Source organism: Podarcis raffonei, chromosome 5 (assembly GCF_027172205.1).
Source record: "Podarcis raffonei isolate rPodRaf1 chromosome 5, rPodRaf1.pri, whole genome shotgun sequence".
NCBI classification, from domain to species: Eukaryota; Metazoa; Chordata; class Lepidosauria; order Squamata; family Lacertidae; genus Podarcis; species Podarcis raffonei.
The window spans coordinates 2,511,736-2,531,214 of NC_070606.1; the positions used below are offsets into that span (position 1 = coordinate 2,511,736).

At 42.1% G+C, this 19,479-nt stretch overlaps 1 protein-coding gene across 2 annotated transcripts in view; it reads right to left on the reverse strand.

The window, feature by feature from the left end:
• Window positions 1–19,479, reverse strand: part of PPARA (peroxisome proliferator activated receptor alpha) — a 38,495-nt gene that overhangs the window by 8,442 nt on the left and 10,574 nt on the right. For both annotated transcript variants that reach the window (XM_053387562.1, XM_053387564.1), the window contains exons 3-6: window positions 11,254–11,502; window positions 10,486–10,646; window positions 5,218–5,356; window positions 1,769–1,971 (exon numbers count right to left, since the gene is read on the reverse strand). In XM_053387562.1, coding sequence (XP_053243537.1) covers window positions 1,769–1,971; window positions 5,218–5,356; window positions 10,486–10,646; window positions 11,254–11,491 — 741 coding nt within the window. In that variant the 5' untranslated portion in view covers window positions 11,492–11,502. The remainder of the gene's footprint in view (window positions 1–1,768; window positions 1,972–5,217; window positions 5,357–10,485; window positions 10,647–11,253; window positions 11,503–19,479) is intronic.

A 19,479-nucleotide genomic window follows, 5' to 3' on the forward strand; every position in this document is an offset into this window, starting at 1 on the left:
TATTCATGTGGATTAAAGAAACAAACACAACACATTTTTCTTTCTTTGACACTCTAGCAACTCTGGCAAAATTACAACTTACTTTTGAAAACTGCCCATTCAAAATCAGGTTACTATGTACCACCAGGGATTATAAGAAGAAGTCGTGGAATACTGAGCAATTAATTATATGCATACATTGCCTGAATACTTTCATAGTTACATGTGATCTTAAAATAATATAATCTTTACTGCGATGAGGGCGGAAGAGCTCCCTATTGATTCAAATAGACATACTACCTTTAAATGGTGAAATAACAATCCCAATTTTCTTTTCAATCCTGTGTTCATTTTTTTTTTGCTTTTGATGTAAATACAATTAGAGAGGAATGACGTAAGGCCATTTCAGACCATTTTAAACTAGATGTTGTAAAACTTTGCTGTTTTTGCTTTTGCTGGAGAACTAAGGTATTGCAAGCTTAGTCATTTCTAAAACCCAGTTAATCATTTCCCAATGCAGCCAAAGTAGTTCATTTGGTAACAGAATCTCTCCCCGTCTCTCTCATTCACCACCCCTGCCCCCACAAACACACCCCAGTGGATCTCTCCCCCCCCCCCACAGCCAGATATGCTTTAGGAACTGTCCAGTGTAAATTTAGCACCCTTGACTTGAAATGAATGAGGCTGAAGGATGTTTAACTTTGGCTGGACTATGGCATTAGTATTTTTAGTGGATTCGTTTACGACTTACATCCTCTAAAAGAGGGGAGCAGGGGAAACCACCTTCAGGGCAAGATCCAACCAAAAGATAAGCACTTCTAAATCCTGTTGGACTTGTGAGGAAAAAATTCTGTGTTTCCTGGTGCCAAGCAGATAAAGTTTCACATATCTCCAAATTTATCTCTTCCACCTCCCTTTCCTTCTGTCCCTCTCACCCCCAACGCAAAATCACCTAGCCTAGTATGGCTACCACATAGAACAACAGGCTCAAAAGTAAAAGGGACCATTTCAGCATACAGGCTGCAACTTTTCATACTCATCTACGGGCAACATGACAAGGGGTGTGTGTGTCCCTATAATTAAAGCCCCATGTCCTTTATTTCTTTTTCATTTGCTTAAAAGCAGTTGAAGAGGTTACGTGGTATGAGACTGCCCAGTTCAGCTGTATACTTCTATGAAAATGGCTAAATACGCAATAGTCAACTGCCTAGCAACAATACTTCAAAATGTCAGAAGTTACGAGTTCCAGTCCTTAGGAAAGCTTTCATCACAAGCTGCTCAGAACAACTGGTGTGGGTTTAACTCACCATTTACAAAAGTATCCAGAGCACACTCTCTTTAAGTGTTACTTTCATGCTGCTCTTTTATATTGTGCAATTTTTATCTTTCTGCTTTTATTTGTTCTACTGTCTTTTTAACTTTATGTAAACTGTCCAGAAAACTTGTTAAAGGTGGGGTACATATCCTCAAAATAAACAAAAAATAATAATAAGGCTGCCTCCAGATTAAAATAAAATTTGCTCATACAAAGGTTTTAACAGATCAAGCAATTAGTCATTAAAATCTACATAAATTTGCACTGAAATAAACTAATATACTTTGAAGAAATTTCCATAATGCATGTCACCAAATAAGCATCTCCTCCTGAGAGAGAGAGAATGGGAAATGCCTCTTCTAACACAGCCGGTTCCATCCGCAGTTCTTAGAAGTGCTTTTACTTGTCTTACATACATTAGCTCACCATTTGCTTAGTTTGCTATTTTTAAACTTTATGATGGCAAATACTTACTGGATTGTTGCTGGTTTTTCCTGCAAGTATGAGTCTGGCTTTGACCTTGTTCATATTAAAGTTTTTCAAATACGCTTCATAAATTCTCTTGGCGAGTGATTTAAGATCTGCGATTTCAGAATTTTCTATACAATGATCACCTGTTAGAATTTCAGCTTTCAACTTTGCCTTCTCTGACCTTGGCATCCGTCCAAATCGAATCGCTGAGGAGAAAACATGCATTTAAAGCGGAACAGCACAAACATTTGTTCTCCAGTTGTAAGCCTGATCTTAAGCTCAAATACTAGCTTACCAGGATCCTAGCAACAGCAGCACAAGGAGTAAACTAGCCCCAAAGGCTGAGACCCCATTCCTATCTATTTGTGACCCCATAAAGAGTTCAAGATACCGGGTCTGCAGCTCGTTCCCACATCTTTTTGGGGAAGGTCTACTCAAGTCCATCAGAAGTGGGAGAATGGCTGCATCAACGCATCATCTCCTTTTACTAAGAAGCACATGGTAGCACTGCCACAGTTTTTACAGCCTTTGTGGGTAGCTAACCCACAACTCCTTAATTATGTGAATTGCTGGAAAGCTGCAGCTAAACTGAGAAAGAAGGCTTAGAGAAGGTGTGTGAAGAGGAAAGAAACACTGCAAAAACAGAGACAGAATAAATGGATGGGAGAAAGATGAGGCTTTGGAGAAACCTGTAGAGAAGGGAAAGAAAAAGGGGCAACAATGAGGTGCAGAGTGATGTGTGGTATAGTGAGAAGAAGAGGGTGCCATTGGAAGTAGAGAAAGAAATAGAGTAGTGAGTTCCCACACACTGCATTAAAACTGCAATACAAACACTTCCCACAGATAAATGCATCAAAAACATCTTTCTTATATTTATAAAAACCAAGAAGTGGCTTATTTGAGTTGTGTATCACCAACCAGTGGAGGGACGCGGGTGGCGCTGTGGGTAAAACCTCAGTGCCTAGGACTTGCCGATCGCATGGTCAGCGGTTCGAATCTCCGCGGCGGGGTGCACTCCCGTTGCTTGGTCCCAGCGCCTGCCAACCTAGCAGTTCGAAAGCACCCCCAGGTGCAAGTAGATAAATAGGGACCGCTTACCAGCGGGAAGGTAAACGGCGTTCCGTGTGCTGCGCTGGCTCGCCAGATGCAGCTTGTCACGCTGGCCACGTGACCCGGAAGTGTCTGTGGACAGTGCTGGCTCCCGGCCTATAGAGTGAGATGAGCGCACAACCCTAGAGTCTGGCAAGACTGACCCGTACGGGCAGGGGTACCTTTACCTTTTACCTTATCACCAACCAGACCACAGTCCAATATAGCAGCCACCAGTACTGTCCCTCCCTAAACTGAATTCCCATCTGCACCAACAGCACACAAACAGTGCAACAACTGAAGCAGAACCTAACATTGATACAGTCATTGGTGTTATCTCAGAATGGTGCACCTTCAGATTCAGACCTAGCAACATTCTGTGTCCTATTGTAGCAATTTTACACTGAAATTTGTGAATGAATTTTAACTACAGTGTTCAATACATGAATAGTTTGAAACTGATTAGAGGCTTGTAGCCCAAGATAGGAAAAGAGGTGGTAAGGGAACACCAAGCTGCTTTAAATGAATTCCAATCTCCAGGGCCTGATAAGGTGCATCCAAGGGTACTAAAGGAGCTTGCAGATGTAATATCAGAGCCTTTGTCTATGATGTTTGAGAATTCTTGGAAAACAGGTGAAGTCTCTGCAGACTGGAGGTGGGCAAATGGTATCCCCATTTTCAAAAATGAGGGAAAAAACGATGCAGGTAACTACCAACCAGTGGACTTCAATACCAGGAAAGGTCCTAGAATAGATAATCAAATGGTCGGTCTGTGAGCATTTAGAAAAGGATGATGTGATTACTAAGACCTAGCAAGGGTTTCTCAAAAACAAGTCATGTCAGACAAATCTCTTTTTTCTTTTTTATGGAGTTACAAGCTTGGTGGATCAGAGGAATGCTGTGCACATAGTGTATCTTGATTTCAGGAAGGTTTTTGACGAAGCCCCCCATGGTATTCTTTGTGATGAAACTGGCAAAATGTGGGTTGAATGAGGTAACTGTTAAGTGGATTTGTAGCTGGTTGACTGTCCAAACCCAAAGTGTATTCATTAATGGTTCCTCATCATCCTGGAAAAAGGGCACCACAGTTTAAGCTGGAATGTGTGCAGAGGAAAGCAACCAAGACAATTAAGGGTCTGGAGATCATGCCTTAAGAGGAACGGTTGAAGGAGCTGAGTATGTTTAGCCTGGAAAAGAGGAGACTTAGAGGAGATATGATAGCCATCTTCAAATATCTAAAGGGCTGTCACATGGAAGATGGAGCCAGCTTGTTTTCTTCTGCTCTGGAGGGTAGGACTCGAACCAGTGGTTTCAAGTTACAAGAAATGATATTCTGACTAAACATCAGAAATAACTTTTTGAAAGTAAGAGCTGTTCAACCATGGAACGAACTCCAATGGGAGGTTGTGGACTCTCCTTCCTTGGAGGTTTTTAAGCACAGGTTAGATGGCCATCTGTCTTGGATGCTTTAGATGAGGCTCCTGCATTGCAGGGGGCTGGACTAGATGATCCTTGGGGTCCCTTCCAACTCTACAATGATTCCATTCTTTTCCCTTTGCTACTTTGCAATATCTGAAATTGCTCATAACAATTCTGTGTTTCTTCACCTTCTGACATCAAACTAGATCCGAAGACTGGAGAACAGAAGGAACTTAGCATTCAATAAATGCTTGTGCAAACATTCATGCAGTGTTATACTTAGTTGGTTCCTATAGCAGTTCTCATGTTTCTGTTTGTGCAAGTAGACCATCAACTTTGGATTTGACTTTTCTAGGACAAGATACAGAACAATATTTGCATGAGCAGAAAATGTATTCCATATCTGGATGGGATGCCTTATGAGGAACGGCTAAGGGAGCTGGGCATGTTTAGCCTGGAGAAGAGGAGGTTAAGGGGTGATATGATAGCCATGTTCAAATATATAAAAGGATGTCACATAGAGGAGGGAGAAAGGTTGTTTTCTGCTGCTCCAGAGAAGCGGACACGGAGCAATGGATCCAAACTGCAGGAAAGAAGATTCCACCTAAACATTAGGAAGAACTTCCTGACAGTAAGAGCTGTTCGACAGTGGAATTTGCTGCCAATGAGTGTGGTGGAGTCTCCTTCTTTGGAGGTCTTTAAGCAGAGGCTTGACAACCATATGTCAGGAGTGCCCTGATGGTGTTTCCTGCTTGGCAGGGGGTTGGACTCGATGGCCCTTGTGGTCTCTTCCAACTCTATGATTCTCTGATTCTATGAATCCAAGCCATGTTTGCTTCAGTCCTGTATTTGCATAAGATGTCGTACCAGCTATCCATGTAGAATCATTGTCCAACTTATTTTTTTGTTGAAGTAAAACAAAAATTATGGTCACTCTTACCTACCATTATGAGACATTCCAACTGAAAGGCACTTTTGAAAACGGCAGTACTGACATTTATTTCGATTCTTTTTCTGAATTTTGCAGTTGCGATCACACTTGTCGTATATAAGTTTTAGTCTGATTGTTCGCCTAAAAAAGCCCTGTGAAAAGTTTAAAGACCAGACATTAGCATATAATAAAAGCTTCTTATATTTGAAATGCATTACAATCCTAAACCTGTTTTTTATGAGAAAACACTTCAAGACAGTAGGACTTACTTCCAAGTAAAAATGTCTAGGATCGTTCTATACATCCCCCCCCCCATTCAGCTATACTGTATGTAGATGTTAAGAGTAATAGTAGCAAATTTTATGTAAAATATTAATTTACACATAATACTACACTGTGAAACTCCTTCTTGCTCTGATGAACCTATGGCTAACACGGACATAAGAGCCAGATTTTCAGGCTCTTAATTTTCCCCATCTCATATATACTCAGGGTGTGAATGTTTTCAGTGGATCTGTTCAATACCTTACCTAAAGGATAATTTACATGGTAACTGGTTTAGTAGTATAAGGATGTCTGTGTTATAAATTATGCTCCTTTGTGTATGATCCCTGTTTATAAGACCATTATTAGCATCCATACATTTTTGCATTTCATTTCCTTCTGACATATCTGCTACTCAGGATAATACTTTGTACATCTGATGAAGTAGACTGTAGTCTATAAAAACTTATGAACCAATGTAGGTATTAGTCTTTAAGGTGCCAAAGGACTCTTTGTTTTTATTATTCCTACCATCATTTCTGGTTTTGCCAGGGCTTTAAAAATTGTAGATAGATAGAGTCAATGGAATCCTCAGCTGGACAAAAATGTGTGTGCACATTTTGTGCAGGGATAACTCTCTCAAACCACATTCAGTTCTCTTAAACTATCTCCAGCCCTTATTAGAATAGGAATCTAGTAATTTCAATCCAATCTTAAATTCCAAACAAACTGTCCACTAAATTACACCACCACTCAAATTATTTGCTTAGATTACATGAAATAATTGGGATATTTGAAGCTTTCAAGACATGTGGGAACCTAAATTATCGGGTCTTATCAGAAAAACAGACTTCCAACTTTACACAGGTAAATTCCAACACAATGCAAATCTTATTCAGCAACCTTCTGCAGCTCTGCCAACTCCCTAAAGGCAAGTCTGATGAAGCGAAGGTGGTAAAACATCCCACACAGTTGCACCAAGTTTTAGAGATGCAATTATGAGAAATGATTCCCACCCACCTCTCCAACTCAAAGCTAGAAAGGAGCTGCTGTTTGGCCGGTGGGAGACCCGTGCACTCCAAAAGCCTCTGTCACCCCCTGCCAATATTAGCCAAAGCATTCCTTTTCTAAGGAGAAAGGTGGAGGCAGAAGTTTGAGCAAAGCTGTGGGCAGGAGTGCCTCTCCCACCAACCACCAATGGCCATATGAATGGCAAGCAGCAGAGGCAGGCCAAGTGTTTCCACCCCCAGCCAACCAGCAAAACAAGTCCCAGAGGGGAAAGCAGGAGTGGCTGTTTGGGTTGCATGGTGCCACTATACAAGATCCTGCTCCCCTCCTCTAACTCTATTCTCAGAGTTAAAAGCATGGCAGAAACTATTCCCACAGTGAACCTGGTTTTCCAAGCTCCTCCAACCCTGCCACCCTGTCTCCAGCTACAGACTTGGAAGGCCGAGGAGGGAAGCAGGCAATGGACCCTCATATTGTATGGAAGATACAGCAAGAGGTCAGGGGCCAAGAGCCCAAATTTATGCATACCTGCAGTCCAAAGCACACTTACTTATAAGTAAGCCCCACTGAACACAGGGAGACTTGTTTCTGAGTAGATATGCATAAATCTGTTCCAGCAGGATCTCAATTACAAGTTTTGCCTTGGTTACCAAGGTCTGCCCAAGTTTATGGAGCTCTGAACATAACAAGTCACATGAGATACTTTGAGTTAATAGCATAGTGTTAAAATAGATCGCATGAGGCATGTGTACCAATAATTCTTTATATGGCATTTTTCATAGCCACTTCCCATTTTTCTTAATTTCCAGTTCTTTAGCTCGCTTTGCTACTAGATGAATCCTTATTTTGCCCCAGTACAAATCTCTCAATTATCTGTCAGTAAAAGCATTATGATACTCATTTCATAATGTATTGTATGCTAAAGCCAGCCTCCCCAAGAAGCCTTCCCCAACCTGGTGCCCTTCAGATTCTGGACTACATTTCCATGAGCCCCAGCCAGCCTGGCCAATGGTCAGGTATGATGGACATATGATGGAGGTATGATGGCACCTCTTAGACCAGCCTTTCTCAACCTGTGGGTCCCCAGATGTTGTTGAACTACAACTCCCATCACCCCTAGCTTGCAAGGCCAGAGCTCAGGGATGATGGGAGTTGTAGTCCAACAACATCTGGGGACCCACAGGTTAAGAACCGCTGTCTTAGACTATGTTATTGTCCGTGCTAAAGATCGCCATGATGTGCTCCTTACCAGGGCTATGACGAGCACCGACGACTGCTGGACAGATCACCAACTAATACGCTCCATGATGGTTATCAAAATTATACCTCAATGCAGGCTACAAGGAAGAAAACCAAGGTGCAAAATGAACACTCAAGTGCTTCAAGATCCCATTAAGTGGGATTGCTTCAAAACGACTCTTAAGGACCATCTGCTTTCAGAATTCCCTGATAACATCAAGGAACACTGGACCAAGCTAAAAACATCCATTATTGCAGCCTGTGAACAAACTATTGGCTGAAATCTTCAAAGTGGGCAGAATTGAACTTACACAACAACTTCACAAGCTCATCAAAAAAATCTGGGAAAGAGAAGAAATCCCAGCAAACTTTTGGGATGCCAAAATTATCAATCTCTTTTAAAAAAGGTGACAGAACTGATTGTGGAAACTATCAAGGCATCTTTCTATTAGCTGCAGCTGGCAAAATTCTTGCAAGGATCTTAGCAAACCATCTCTTAACAATATCCGAGGCGACCCTTCCTGAATCCCAAAATGGTTTTCGGCCTTCTAGGGGGACAGTGGACATGATTTACACCGCTCGACAGCTTCAAGAAAAATGCAGAGAGCAAAACCAACCCCTGTATATGGTGTTTATTGACCTGACTAAGGCTTTTGACACTGTAGATCGTAATGCCCTGTGGACTGTCCTTCTGAAAATCGGCTGCCCAGATAAATTTGTAAACATCATTCGGCTCCTCCATGATAATATGACAGCAACAATTGCAGATAACAATGGCTCTCAAAGTGTACCATTCACAGTGGGATCAGGTGTTAAACAGGGTTGTGTTATTGCCCCAACTCCATTATTTTCATTGCCATGATGCTACACTTTGTCGAAGGGAAGCTCCCCACCGAAGTAGAAATCATATATCGAACAGATGGAAAGCTCTTCAATCTGAGCAGGCTGAAAGCAAAGAGTAAGGTTACCGTAACTTCCATCATAGAACTTCAGTATGCTGATGACAACGTAGTGTGCGCACACTCAGAGGATGACCTCCACACCATCCTAAATATATTTGCAGAAGCTTACAAAAAGCTTGGCCTATCACTCAACATCCAAAAAAATCAAAGTGTTGCACCAGCAAGTACAAAATAACCCCTCTGCAGTGCCACAAATCCAACTCAATGGTGTAACGTTGGAAAATGTTGATCACTTCTCCTACCTATCTTTCCACAAGGGTATCGCCTGAGCTCTGCGAGTGCGCCTTTCTCCCAATTGAAGGGCAGAGTGTTTGAGATTCACAAGGAAACCAAAATGCTTGTTTACAAAGTTATTGTACTGCCAACCTTACTATATGCTTGTGAAACATGGACCACTTATAAATGTCATCTCCAACTCCTCGAAAGATTCCATCAGTGGTTTCTCCGAAAAATTTTACACATCACTTGGGAAGACAGGCGAACTTGTATCAGCATACTGGAAGAAGCAAAGATCACCAGTGTTGAAGCAATGATTCTTCAACATCAACTTTGTTGAACGGATCATGTTGTGCAGATGCCTGATGATCGTCTTCCAAAGCAACTACTCTATTTTGAACTTAAAAATGGAAAGAGTAATGCTGTTGGTCAACAAAAGAGGTGTAAAGACTCTCTCAAGGCAAATCTAAAATAATGTAGTATAAACACTGACAACTGGGAAACACTGGCCTGCGAGCGCTCCAGTTGGAGAACAGCCTTTACCAAAGGTGTCATGGGCTTTGAAGACACTCGAACTCAGTACGCAAGGGAGAAACATGCTAAGAGGGAGGAACGCCTTGCAAATCCACACCGTGATCAACTCCCGCCTGGAAACCAATGTCCCCACTGTGGAAGGATGTGTGGATCCAGAATTGGCCTCCACAGTCACTTACGGACTCACTGTTAAAACCGTGTCTATGGAAGACAATCTTACTCGGCTACGAGTGATTGCCAAAGAAGAGGAGGAGGAGGAGGAGGAGGAGGACATTGTAGTCCACAACCTCTAGGGTGCACCAGGTTGGAGAAGGATAACCCAGAGCATCAGAGGCTATCCCTCAATCCACACTTAAGCACATTCCTGCCCAAACCCATTACAGTTGTGCTCAGGTATGAACAAACTGAGGAATGCCGAGTCTTACTAAAGCTGAAGCCATTGTCCAATTTACAAAATGGTCAAATAAAACCATTCTCAAAACATCAAACAAAAGCCTGGTTTATGAGCAAAGTAGTTATAAACTTATTCCAGACTATTTTCAGTAATGTAATTTTCTGACTGAATTGTATATAGTAAAACAACATAGTTATGTGCCCTGCTGCACAGGAAAAGGTAGTTTCCATCTTAAATCATAGTTTACATTTATGGCATTTTTCATAGCCACTTCCCATTTTTCTTAATTTCCAGTTCTTTAGCTCGCTTTGCTACTAGATGAATCCTTATTTTGCCCCAGTACAAAAAACTTCATGTAAAAAAATGACACACTATACTTTGAAGCAAAATTAATTAGAAGTAAGGCACATGGGTGTCAATAGAGTTTGTTTCCAAGTAATCATGCTTGGAAACTTACAGCACATTCTCCCCATATCTCAGAAGCTAGCTTTACTGAATTCAAAGGGGCTTACTCCCAGGTAAATGGAGCTAGGACTGCTAACTTCACAAAGGACTTCTCAATAAGATCCAACTACTAATTTCTAGATTAAAAAATTCAACAGCTCTAAAGTAATTAATTTGCTATTCTGGAATATCGTTATGCAGAGAATATTGTGGACAGTACCTTACAACCTTCACAAGCATGGACTCCATAATGGTAGCCTGAAGCTTTATCTCCACATATTCTACATTCAATATTTAACGATGCACTTGGCAGTTCATCTTTGCTACCCGAAACTGTGGAAAAATTCACAGACGAGGGACTGGATGCTGGCGAGAGAGAGTCTGAAAGTTAAAAAAAACAGTTAGCAAATACAAACAGCAAACAGGTGACTGAAAGCCTATAAGTTTGGAAGCTAAACAAGACAACTCAAAATATTTGAGAGGCACCTATTTAAGCAAAAGAATATATATCTGTGAATTAAAAGAAATTACTATTTTCCAACTGCATGACAGGAACCTGTGAGAAAATATGGAATTCTGATGGCAGCTGAACTTATAGAGGATGGGTGGGTGGAGTATGGAAGAAAAGGGTTCTAATAAATAATAGACAAGCACACTGTATTGTCTACCAATCAAGTTTATGGCTGAGCGTGCCTGTCCCATCTTGGCAACCCCTGTTTAAGCCGGGGAGTTCTAAACAGAAGAGGCAAGAGCTGAGCAACGAGAGAAACAGTCTCTTGGGCATGGTGGGTTTCTTTTGCAGGTCCCTTGGGGGTACTGGTGGACACACTGATGACCCCTGGTTTACACAAATCCCAAATCATGTTTCAGCAATATAGCAAACCTAGTATTTCAAATTGTATTAGGTGTGATAAGGGTACATAAAAGGTTGCTGCCATACATTAAAACAAAATCTGATTAAATCCATTCTAGATAATAACATTCTTACCTGTGATGATTGATCCATCAGACCCAGCTCCATTTCCCAGTGACTGGAAGTCTGTTACACTTAATGCTCCTGAACTATCCCCACTTATAGATTGTGAGAGCTCTTGTATGGAATCCATATCTTGTAAGAATTCTTCAGATAAAGGACTACCAAGATCCTCATCCTTTAAGGGAAGGAGGGGGCAAAGCTGGCTTTCTGTGTCCACCATTTCGGTGAAGCAAAGTATGTCGCTCAGCATTTATTAGGCGTCTGAAAGCAAAACAAATATCTTAGCAAGGTAAGATGAGCCACTTATTTGCCATATTTGTATGATTCCCTCTCAAAATACTCAGGGATGTAGCTTATAGCATCAATGGTGCAAACCACGTTCAAATTTTCCATATTTCCCAGTGTATAAGACAACCCCCAACTTTTCCAGTTAAAATATAGAGTTTGGGATATACTCGCCGTATAAGACTACCCCTCTTCCAACGCATAACAGGTTAAGAACGTGCTTCAGGTTAAGAACGGACCTCTGGAACGAATTAAGTTCTTAATCCGAGGTACCACTGTATTCACATGTTGCTTTTTCATAGAAGTGAAAAGCAGGACAGCAAGTCATGGACTCAACATTCCTATGGAATGCCTACCAAAGCCCCCCCCCCGGGGGGGCCTTGAATACAATAAAAGGTAAAGGGACCCCTGACCATTAGGTCCAGTCGTGACCGACTCTGGGGTTGCGGTGCTCATCTCGCTTAACTGGCCAAGGGAGCCGGCGTTCAGTTCCGGGTCATGTGGCCAGCATGACTAAGCCACTTCTGGCGAACCAGAGCCGCGCACAGAAACGCCGTTTACCTTCCCGCTGGAGTGGTACCTATTTATCCACTTGCACTTTGACGTGCTTTCAAACTGCTAGGTTGGCAGGAGCAGGGACCGAGCAACGGGAGCTCACCCCGTCGCAGGGATTCGAACTTCTGATCGGCAAATCCTAGGCTCTGTGGTTTAACCCACAGCGCTACCCGCGTCCCATTGAATACAATACAATACAATAGCAATGCAGCAGAAAAATGGCAGGCACCAGAACATACCTGTGAAAAACGCAAACCAAAGTTTATTTTAAATTTTTTTGAATATTTTAAATGGCTGTTTTAAACTGATTTTACCATTAAGTTTATTGTTTTATCTCTCTGTAAACCACTTTGAGGGTTTTAAAATATATAATCAAGTGGTGTATAATTTTTAGAAATGGAAATAAATAAAAAGATTAAAAATGCCTGGGGGAAAGGAAAAAAATAGTCTAGTCAAGTCATGGGTTCATGTTTGCAAGTTCAATCACAGTCGTAAACTAGCATTATTTATTTTTCATTTATTTAATAAATTTGTACACCACTCTTCATTTGTAATATCAAGGCAGTTCGCAACATAAAAATACAATATAAAAAACACAAAATACATAGTAAAAATTAAACATGTCATGGGGGATGTTTCCCCACCCACACAGGGCTCTAAATTGCATATAAATATGTAATTAACATTTTGGAGGTGATATCAGAATTCTCAACACTGCTACCATAACTTGGGATCTGAGATAACCGATCTCCCTTAGAACATCTCCCCTCCCCAAGAATTGCTGTACTGCCGGGCATTCTCACAAGTGCTGGTAGGTGTGCGCTTACATTTCTTGGTAAAGGATTGACCGTTCAAGAATCAAGCTAGCTTTCAATGGCAAACTTGTGCATCATCATCATCATCATCATCATCATCATCAGGACCAGATCAACAGCCCACCTGTTCCAGCATCTTGTTCTTGCAATGGCCAACCAGATGCCTGTGGAAAACCCACCTTCCGTTTCTAACAACTGATATTCAGAAGCATGCTGCCTTCAAGAATAGCCATGAGGACTATGCTCCATGCCCAACAGCCACTGGTAGCCTTATCTCCCATAACTTTGTCTAATAATCTTTTAAAGCTATCCAGATTGGTATTCCAGATCATCTTTCCTCACTGCACTGCTAGCTACTCTGCCAGCTACTCTGTTAGGGAGTTGGACATGTTAAATCTCTTTCATTCTGTCAGATAAGAAAAATATTGGTTTTTTCCATCGAAATAGTTTAGTTCTCATTAATTATTATGAAATGTCCAAGCAAATAATTTTACATAGAGAAAATGGAATGCACATGGAGCAGTAAGGAAGTGTGAATGTTGCACATATAAACAAATAGGCAAGGAGGGACAAAATAAATAGCAAATGAATAGATCCATTCATAGTTTTTTTGTGCTAGGAGTCTTTTGTTGGTGGGGAAAGGTAGTACAGGATTAGGAAAAAAATGTAAAGGAACTCACCACCATAAGGTGGGGGCAGGCAGAGAGAAGGAAGACAATGCTTAAATCCAAGATCTGCCCCCCCAAAAAACATTCTCTGGTCATTCACAGTGTGTCTCATTTTTATTATGGAATGGTCTTTTAAATCCACAGGCTGCACTGCTCTGGCAGCCAAAACCATCCAGAGTCATATCTCTTTGGAGTTGTTTTCAACCCTCTAATCTCATGTTCCAATAAAGAAAGATTACCAACTGTCCTTGAAAGAGTAGTTAAATATTCACTTCTCATTTAGGACTTTTGACCTCAAGACAACAACACCAACTTCAACAATAATTCAAGTGCAGAATACTGTGTGATCACGCCACGTGTCCAGGCCCCCCTCTCTCTCCTGTATCTGTTATGTTATACCGTATTTTTCGCCCTATAGGACGCACTTTTTCCCCTCCAAAAATGAAGGGGAAATGTGTGTGCTCGGGGGACAGCGGGGAGGCAGAGTGCGCCTTCCCACTGTTCCCCGACCTGGTTCTTCCAGCCCCGCACCTGGGGGGGGGGGGGGGAAATAAATTTTTTTTCTTTATTTCCCCCCAAAAAACTAGGTGCATCCTATGGGCCGGAGCGTCCTATGGGGCGCAAAATACGGTAACTGCATTGGTTTGTGGTCTTTACAAACCATGATTTAGCCTTCAAACTATGCTGAATCTCAGGTTTATGCAGATTCTCTGTTTAGAGATAATCTTTTAGAACTCTGCCCTGCTCTCGGTTTTATTTCATTTTTCTTACTTGACTACTGTGCAAAACAGTTATTGAACTCTTGCCAGTTTTGTACAATTCTACCTCTTATGTATTCTCTCTTTTTAAAAAAATATATTTATTAAGGTTTTCAAATTTAATACAATAAAAAAGAATCAAAAAAGAAAAAGCAAAAAAGATTAAAAACACATAAATTTCACAATACCTATTTTTCAATAACATATTTCCCTGACCTCCTCATACCTCCCTTTCTTGTATTCCAATTGAAATTGTTAATTCAGCAAGTCCTTATCCATAATTTTTAACCTATTTCTATACTTAATTTAACATATTATTATTTTACTTTTTCTCTTTCATCCATTTCCTCAATTTATTTTTACTAACCTTATTTTCATTTAATTCATTTTAAAAAACCAATTTTACCTTATCCAAACTTAAACATCAATACTTATACATCAATACACATTCTTAAAACATTCTTTCTAAAGTCGACCCAAATTCCCTTCCACGAATTTCCCAATTTTCATACACATTACAAAAACAAAATAAAAACAAAACACATGTAATTATGTACCCTTTGGATTCCCAAACCCCACCCCACCCTTTCCCGGTTTCAGTCCCCAACAAATGTCCATCAGTCTTAATCTTGTATTAGCCTGGAGATCTCACATCCGAGGCTCTTAATTCTCTCTCAATTCCTCTCTGCCGGTTTTTTTGATAGTCCTTTAAATTAAACACCAAATCTCGGAGAAGCTCTGGTCCTTCAGGATCCATATTTCTTCCAACCAGTCCTCCATACTTAAAAGTGGAGCCCAAATCTTGTTTCTTACCCCTTTCAAGTCCAAATGTCCCCGAGGCTCCAACCTCCACCTTAAGCAAATTTATAATCCTTAGGTCTTCAGATCTCCACATAAGGAGATCTCTCCTTTTTTCAATCTCCAATTCAGGCCAGATTTTCCACATCAAATTCTTATTTTCCTTCATTACCATCATGTCAGACCTCAAGTCCTCCTTCATCATCTGCAGAATTTCAGTTCCTCCTTCCTTTTCTTCAGGGACAACATATGTCTCCTTCTCCAAATTCTCAAAGTTGTCAAGTTTCTCTTTCTGTTCAGTTGAATAAACTTCCTGATTCAAATCCTTATCAGATTCAATGATATTGTTTACAGTTGAGTCCAGAGTTGTAACATTTATAGCCAAAACATCAATTTGGCCTTGTAACTTTCCCAAGAGAACAAAGACTCTGTCCAATTCAGCCTGAACTCTCCCTCCTCCAGCTATTCTTGTAATGTCCCAAAACCCCCTCTAGAGGGATTTTGGTTTCTTAATATTCATTCCAGTTCAAATCCAAAAATCCAGTTAGTTTGTATCAGTTCTTCCTTGTTTTCAACGAATTATAACAAAATTGTAACAGATATAACCAGCAGAAGCAACAGAAACAAAGTTCTCTTTTTCCGTCTTGACAGCTAATTTGACAGCTGTCAAACTCTTTAGTACCTCATCAACAGGCTCTCTCGCGGAACACTCCCGGGTCCGGGAGGGTGGCACTTCAGCTCCCAAAATTAGCTCTTATCCTCCAGCAAGATTTCTTATACTGCCAAACCGTGAAATTAAAGTCTTTTACCAAAGATGGAAAAAAGAGGTTCTCTCGACCTTAGTTAGCAGGTCCTTGCTTTAACTTGTTTACAAGACGGGGAGGCAGACTTCCTTTTTACACCTTCCCCGATCGTGCCTAATTCTTAAAAAAAAAAATTCTTTACAGTTCCAATTTCCGTAGTACTCACGGGTTGTTACTTTTAGAATCCAATTGTTCACAAGGAGAAGTCAGCGCTCTCCGACCATGGCAATGCGGCTTCACTCCGCAGGAGAAGCAGTCGACTCTCAGCACCGCGCTGCTCACCCCGCCCCCCGTTCCGAAGCCTTTAAAAAGGCTCCTTCGCAGGTCGGGGGCGCGCAAATGGTGCCCGCCGAGTCACCAGGTTCACAGGCTTCACCGCCTGTGATTTTTGAGGGTCCCCGCGTCGCCGCAGCGGCAAGACCCGATCCTGCGGAGCCGATTCCCTCCGGAGCTCAGAGGGAATCCGTCATTAGTTGATGGCGCTAACCCGGAAGTCTCTTTTAGAACTCTGCCCTGCTCTCGGTTTTATTTCATTTTTCTTACTTGACTACTTTGCAAAACAGTTATTGAACTCTTGCCAGTTTTGTACAATTCTACCTCTTATGTATTCTCAAAGATACTCAACAGCACAATGCTACTTGGTCTCCAATTAATACTTTGGCCTTGTTTTTACTAGTAGTATGGCTCAAGGACGCGGGTGGCGCTGTGGGTAAAAGCCTCAGCACCTAGGGCTTGCCGATCGAAAGGTCGGCGGTTCGAATCCCCGTGGCGGGGTGCGCTCCCGCTGCTCGGTCCCAGCGCCTGCCAACCTAGCAGTTCGAAAGCACCCCCGGGTGCAAGTAGATAAATAGGGACCGCTTACTGGCGGGAAGGTAAACGGCGTTTCCGTGTGTGGCTCTGGCTCGCCAGATGCAGCTTTGTCACGCTGGCCACGTGACCCGGAAGTGTCTCCGGACAGCGCTGGCCCCCGGCCTCTTGAGGGAGATGGGCGCACAACCCCAGAGTCTGTCAAGACTGGCCCGTATGGGCAGGGGTACCTTTACCTTTACCTTATGGCTCAATAAGGGCACCATTTGGGAAAACTTGAATGCAAAATTGAGATATGAAATAAAGTATAGACACATTGCTTCCCAGCAAACTATGCTAAAGTTTCTTAAATAATGATTCTATAGAAAACTTAAAATTAATTGGAGAGCTATAATCATATGCAAGGAGAATTTAAGGGGGGAAAGGGAAACCAGAGGGGGTGGAGGGAGTCATTAAATGCAAATTTGGATTGGATATGTATAAACAAAAGAAAAATGCTGTTATTTTGAAACTTGAAAAAGAAAATATTAAAAAGGAAAAAAAACTTGTAATCCATACAGAAGTATAGTAAGCAATTCCATCCAGTGTCACAGTTTTCTATGCTGCCTCTGCTGAATCCACAGTGCTAGAGGCAAGTCATTGTTTTCATTGCCTCTTCAGCAGTAGGAAGCACAGTAACAGAAATTCCATGCAAGATTCTCTCCAGACGTGCATTTTGTTTATTTGGACTGTACCATAGTTTCTAGCTACACAAGAATAATGTACCACATGCTACATTTTCTTGTGAACTCAAACCCAGAAGAAGATCATTTAGGAAACTAGTATCATGACTTCACAGCATAACATCTGAACGAAATGTTAGTACACTCTGACTTTTTTTATTTAGCAATTAAATATGTACAGCAATTTTTCCAGTGACTTACCGCATCAATATCCAGCACAACCAATGCTTATTATTCTTATTCACAGCAAAACTTAAATTTCCTTCAGTTCAATTTATTTCTCCCACTCCCGTTAATTTTCTCTCTCAGCTGTTTTCCTCCTCTCCTGCCTGAGAAGGCCAGTGCACTCCTCCAGCTCCCCCCCATCCCAGCTCTTTCTGCATCTGCACAGCTGCAGCCTCCACACCATCTGTAGCCCCTGCACCATTCATTACAAAATACAAACAGACCACAATTATTTACAAGTTGAAAAGCTACAGTGAAACTAACATCTGTTTGCGGAAGAAACTGCACAAGAATGAATTCTTCTTCTGGGCTGAAAAGAAAAACGATACTATGTCCTTTCACTTTCTTGCTTTTACTGCCAATGCATTGCATCACTCAGTGTTACAATACAATATTGGGAAAGCATACACATACTTAATACAACAATTCATATCAGCGTCTTCTTCCTTCTTTGGTTATACACTTTATACATGAACACGTTTTCTGCTGCATTTTCTCAGCAGTAGATACAGAAGCATGCATGCCCTCTCATTCTCTCTCTCTGGTCAACACCTGCATGTTCTGGCAACACAGAGGGAGGGAAGGAGGGCGAGGAGTTTTACTAGCACCTGCTCTCCTCTTCATCCCCTCACCTGTATATATGTACAGTGGTACCTCGGGTTACATACGCTTCAGGTTACAGACTCCACTAACCCAGAAATAATACCTCAGGTTAAGAACTTTGCTTCAGGATGAGAACAGAAATCGTGTTCCAGTGGCACGGCGGCAGTGGGAGGCCCCATTAGCTAAAATGGTGCTTCAGGTTAAGAACTGTTTCAGGTTAAGAACGGACGAATTAAGTACGTAACCAGAGGTACCACTGTATACAGAACAGTGGAAGTTAAGTTAAAATAGCTCATAAAGGTTTTCAAGAATATAACCTATTCAACATATATCTACTTCAATAAATAGCTTTATTTCTTTTTTATTTAAGTATTTATAAACCACACATTCATAGGAAACATAACAAGGACAGGGCCGTCTTACCCATAGGCACTAGGGGTGTGGGGCACCCGGGCGCGGGCTCTCAGGGGCTCCAGGCTGAGAGTCTGGGGCAGAGATTTGGAGTCTGGGGATTGGGAAGTGCTGACAGCTGCTGCCGAGTGGAGCAGAGCCTGTCAGAGCACCACAGCTCTTCTGCTGCGGGCGAGCGAGGTGCTGTGGCAGCCAGCCGGCCGGATCCACCCTCCTGCGTGCCTGGGATTGGTGGGCTGTTGAGAGGCCTGCCCAGCGCACGCTGCTCACACGAGGCACCTGGCTTCGCTCAGTCGCTGCCACCGCTGCCACCTCGGGTTTGACTGTTGTTGCACTGGGCTCTGCTTGCACCCCCCCCCCAGGTGCCCGGCCCCGCTCTGCTGCTGCCTTGGGCTTCTCTGCTAAGGCAGCTGGCCAGGCCAGCTCTGCGTGCCTCACCAGCCCACCCTAAAAAAGGTCAACAACTCTGGGCAACCTGGGGTGGGGGCGCCAGGCGGATCTTTGCATCCCGGCGCCGCATATGCTTAAGATGGCCCTGAACAAGGCAGTATATAACATAAACCTTAATATAACAGCATCTGCAAAAATATAAGTACCATGTCAATATAACTTGGTTGGGGGGAGGGAATCAAATTCCAAATGCTGGTTTGAGAAATAGTTTTTAGGACCCTAAAGGAAAGTAGCTAAGGAGTTCCACAGGACAGGGTCTGCCACACTAAAGGATCACTCTTGCTAAAAGCTGGCTGAACTTCAGGGGCATGGAGGACCACCAAAAGTGGCCCATCAGA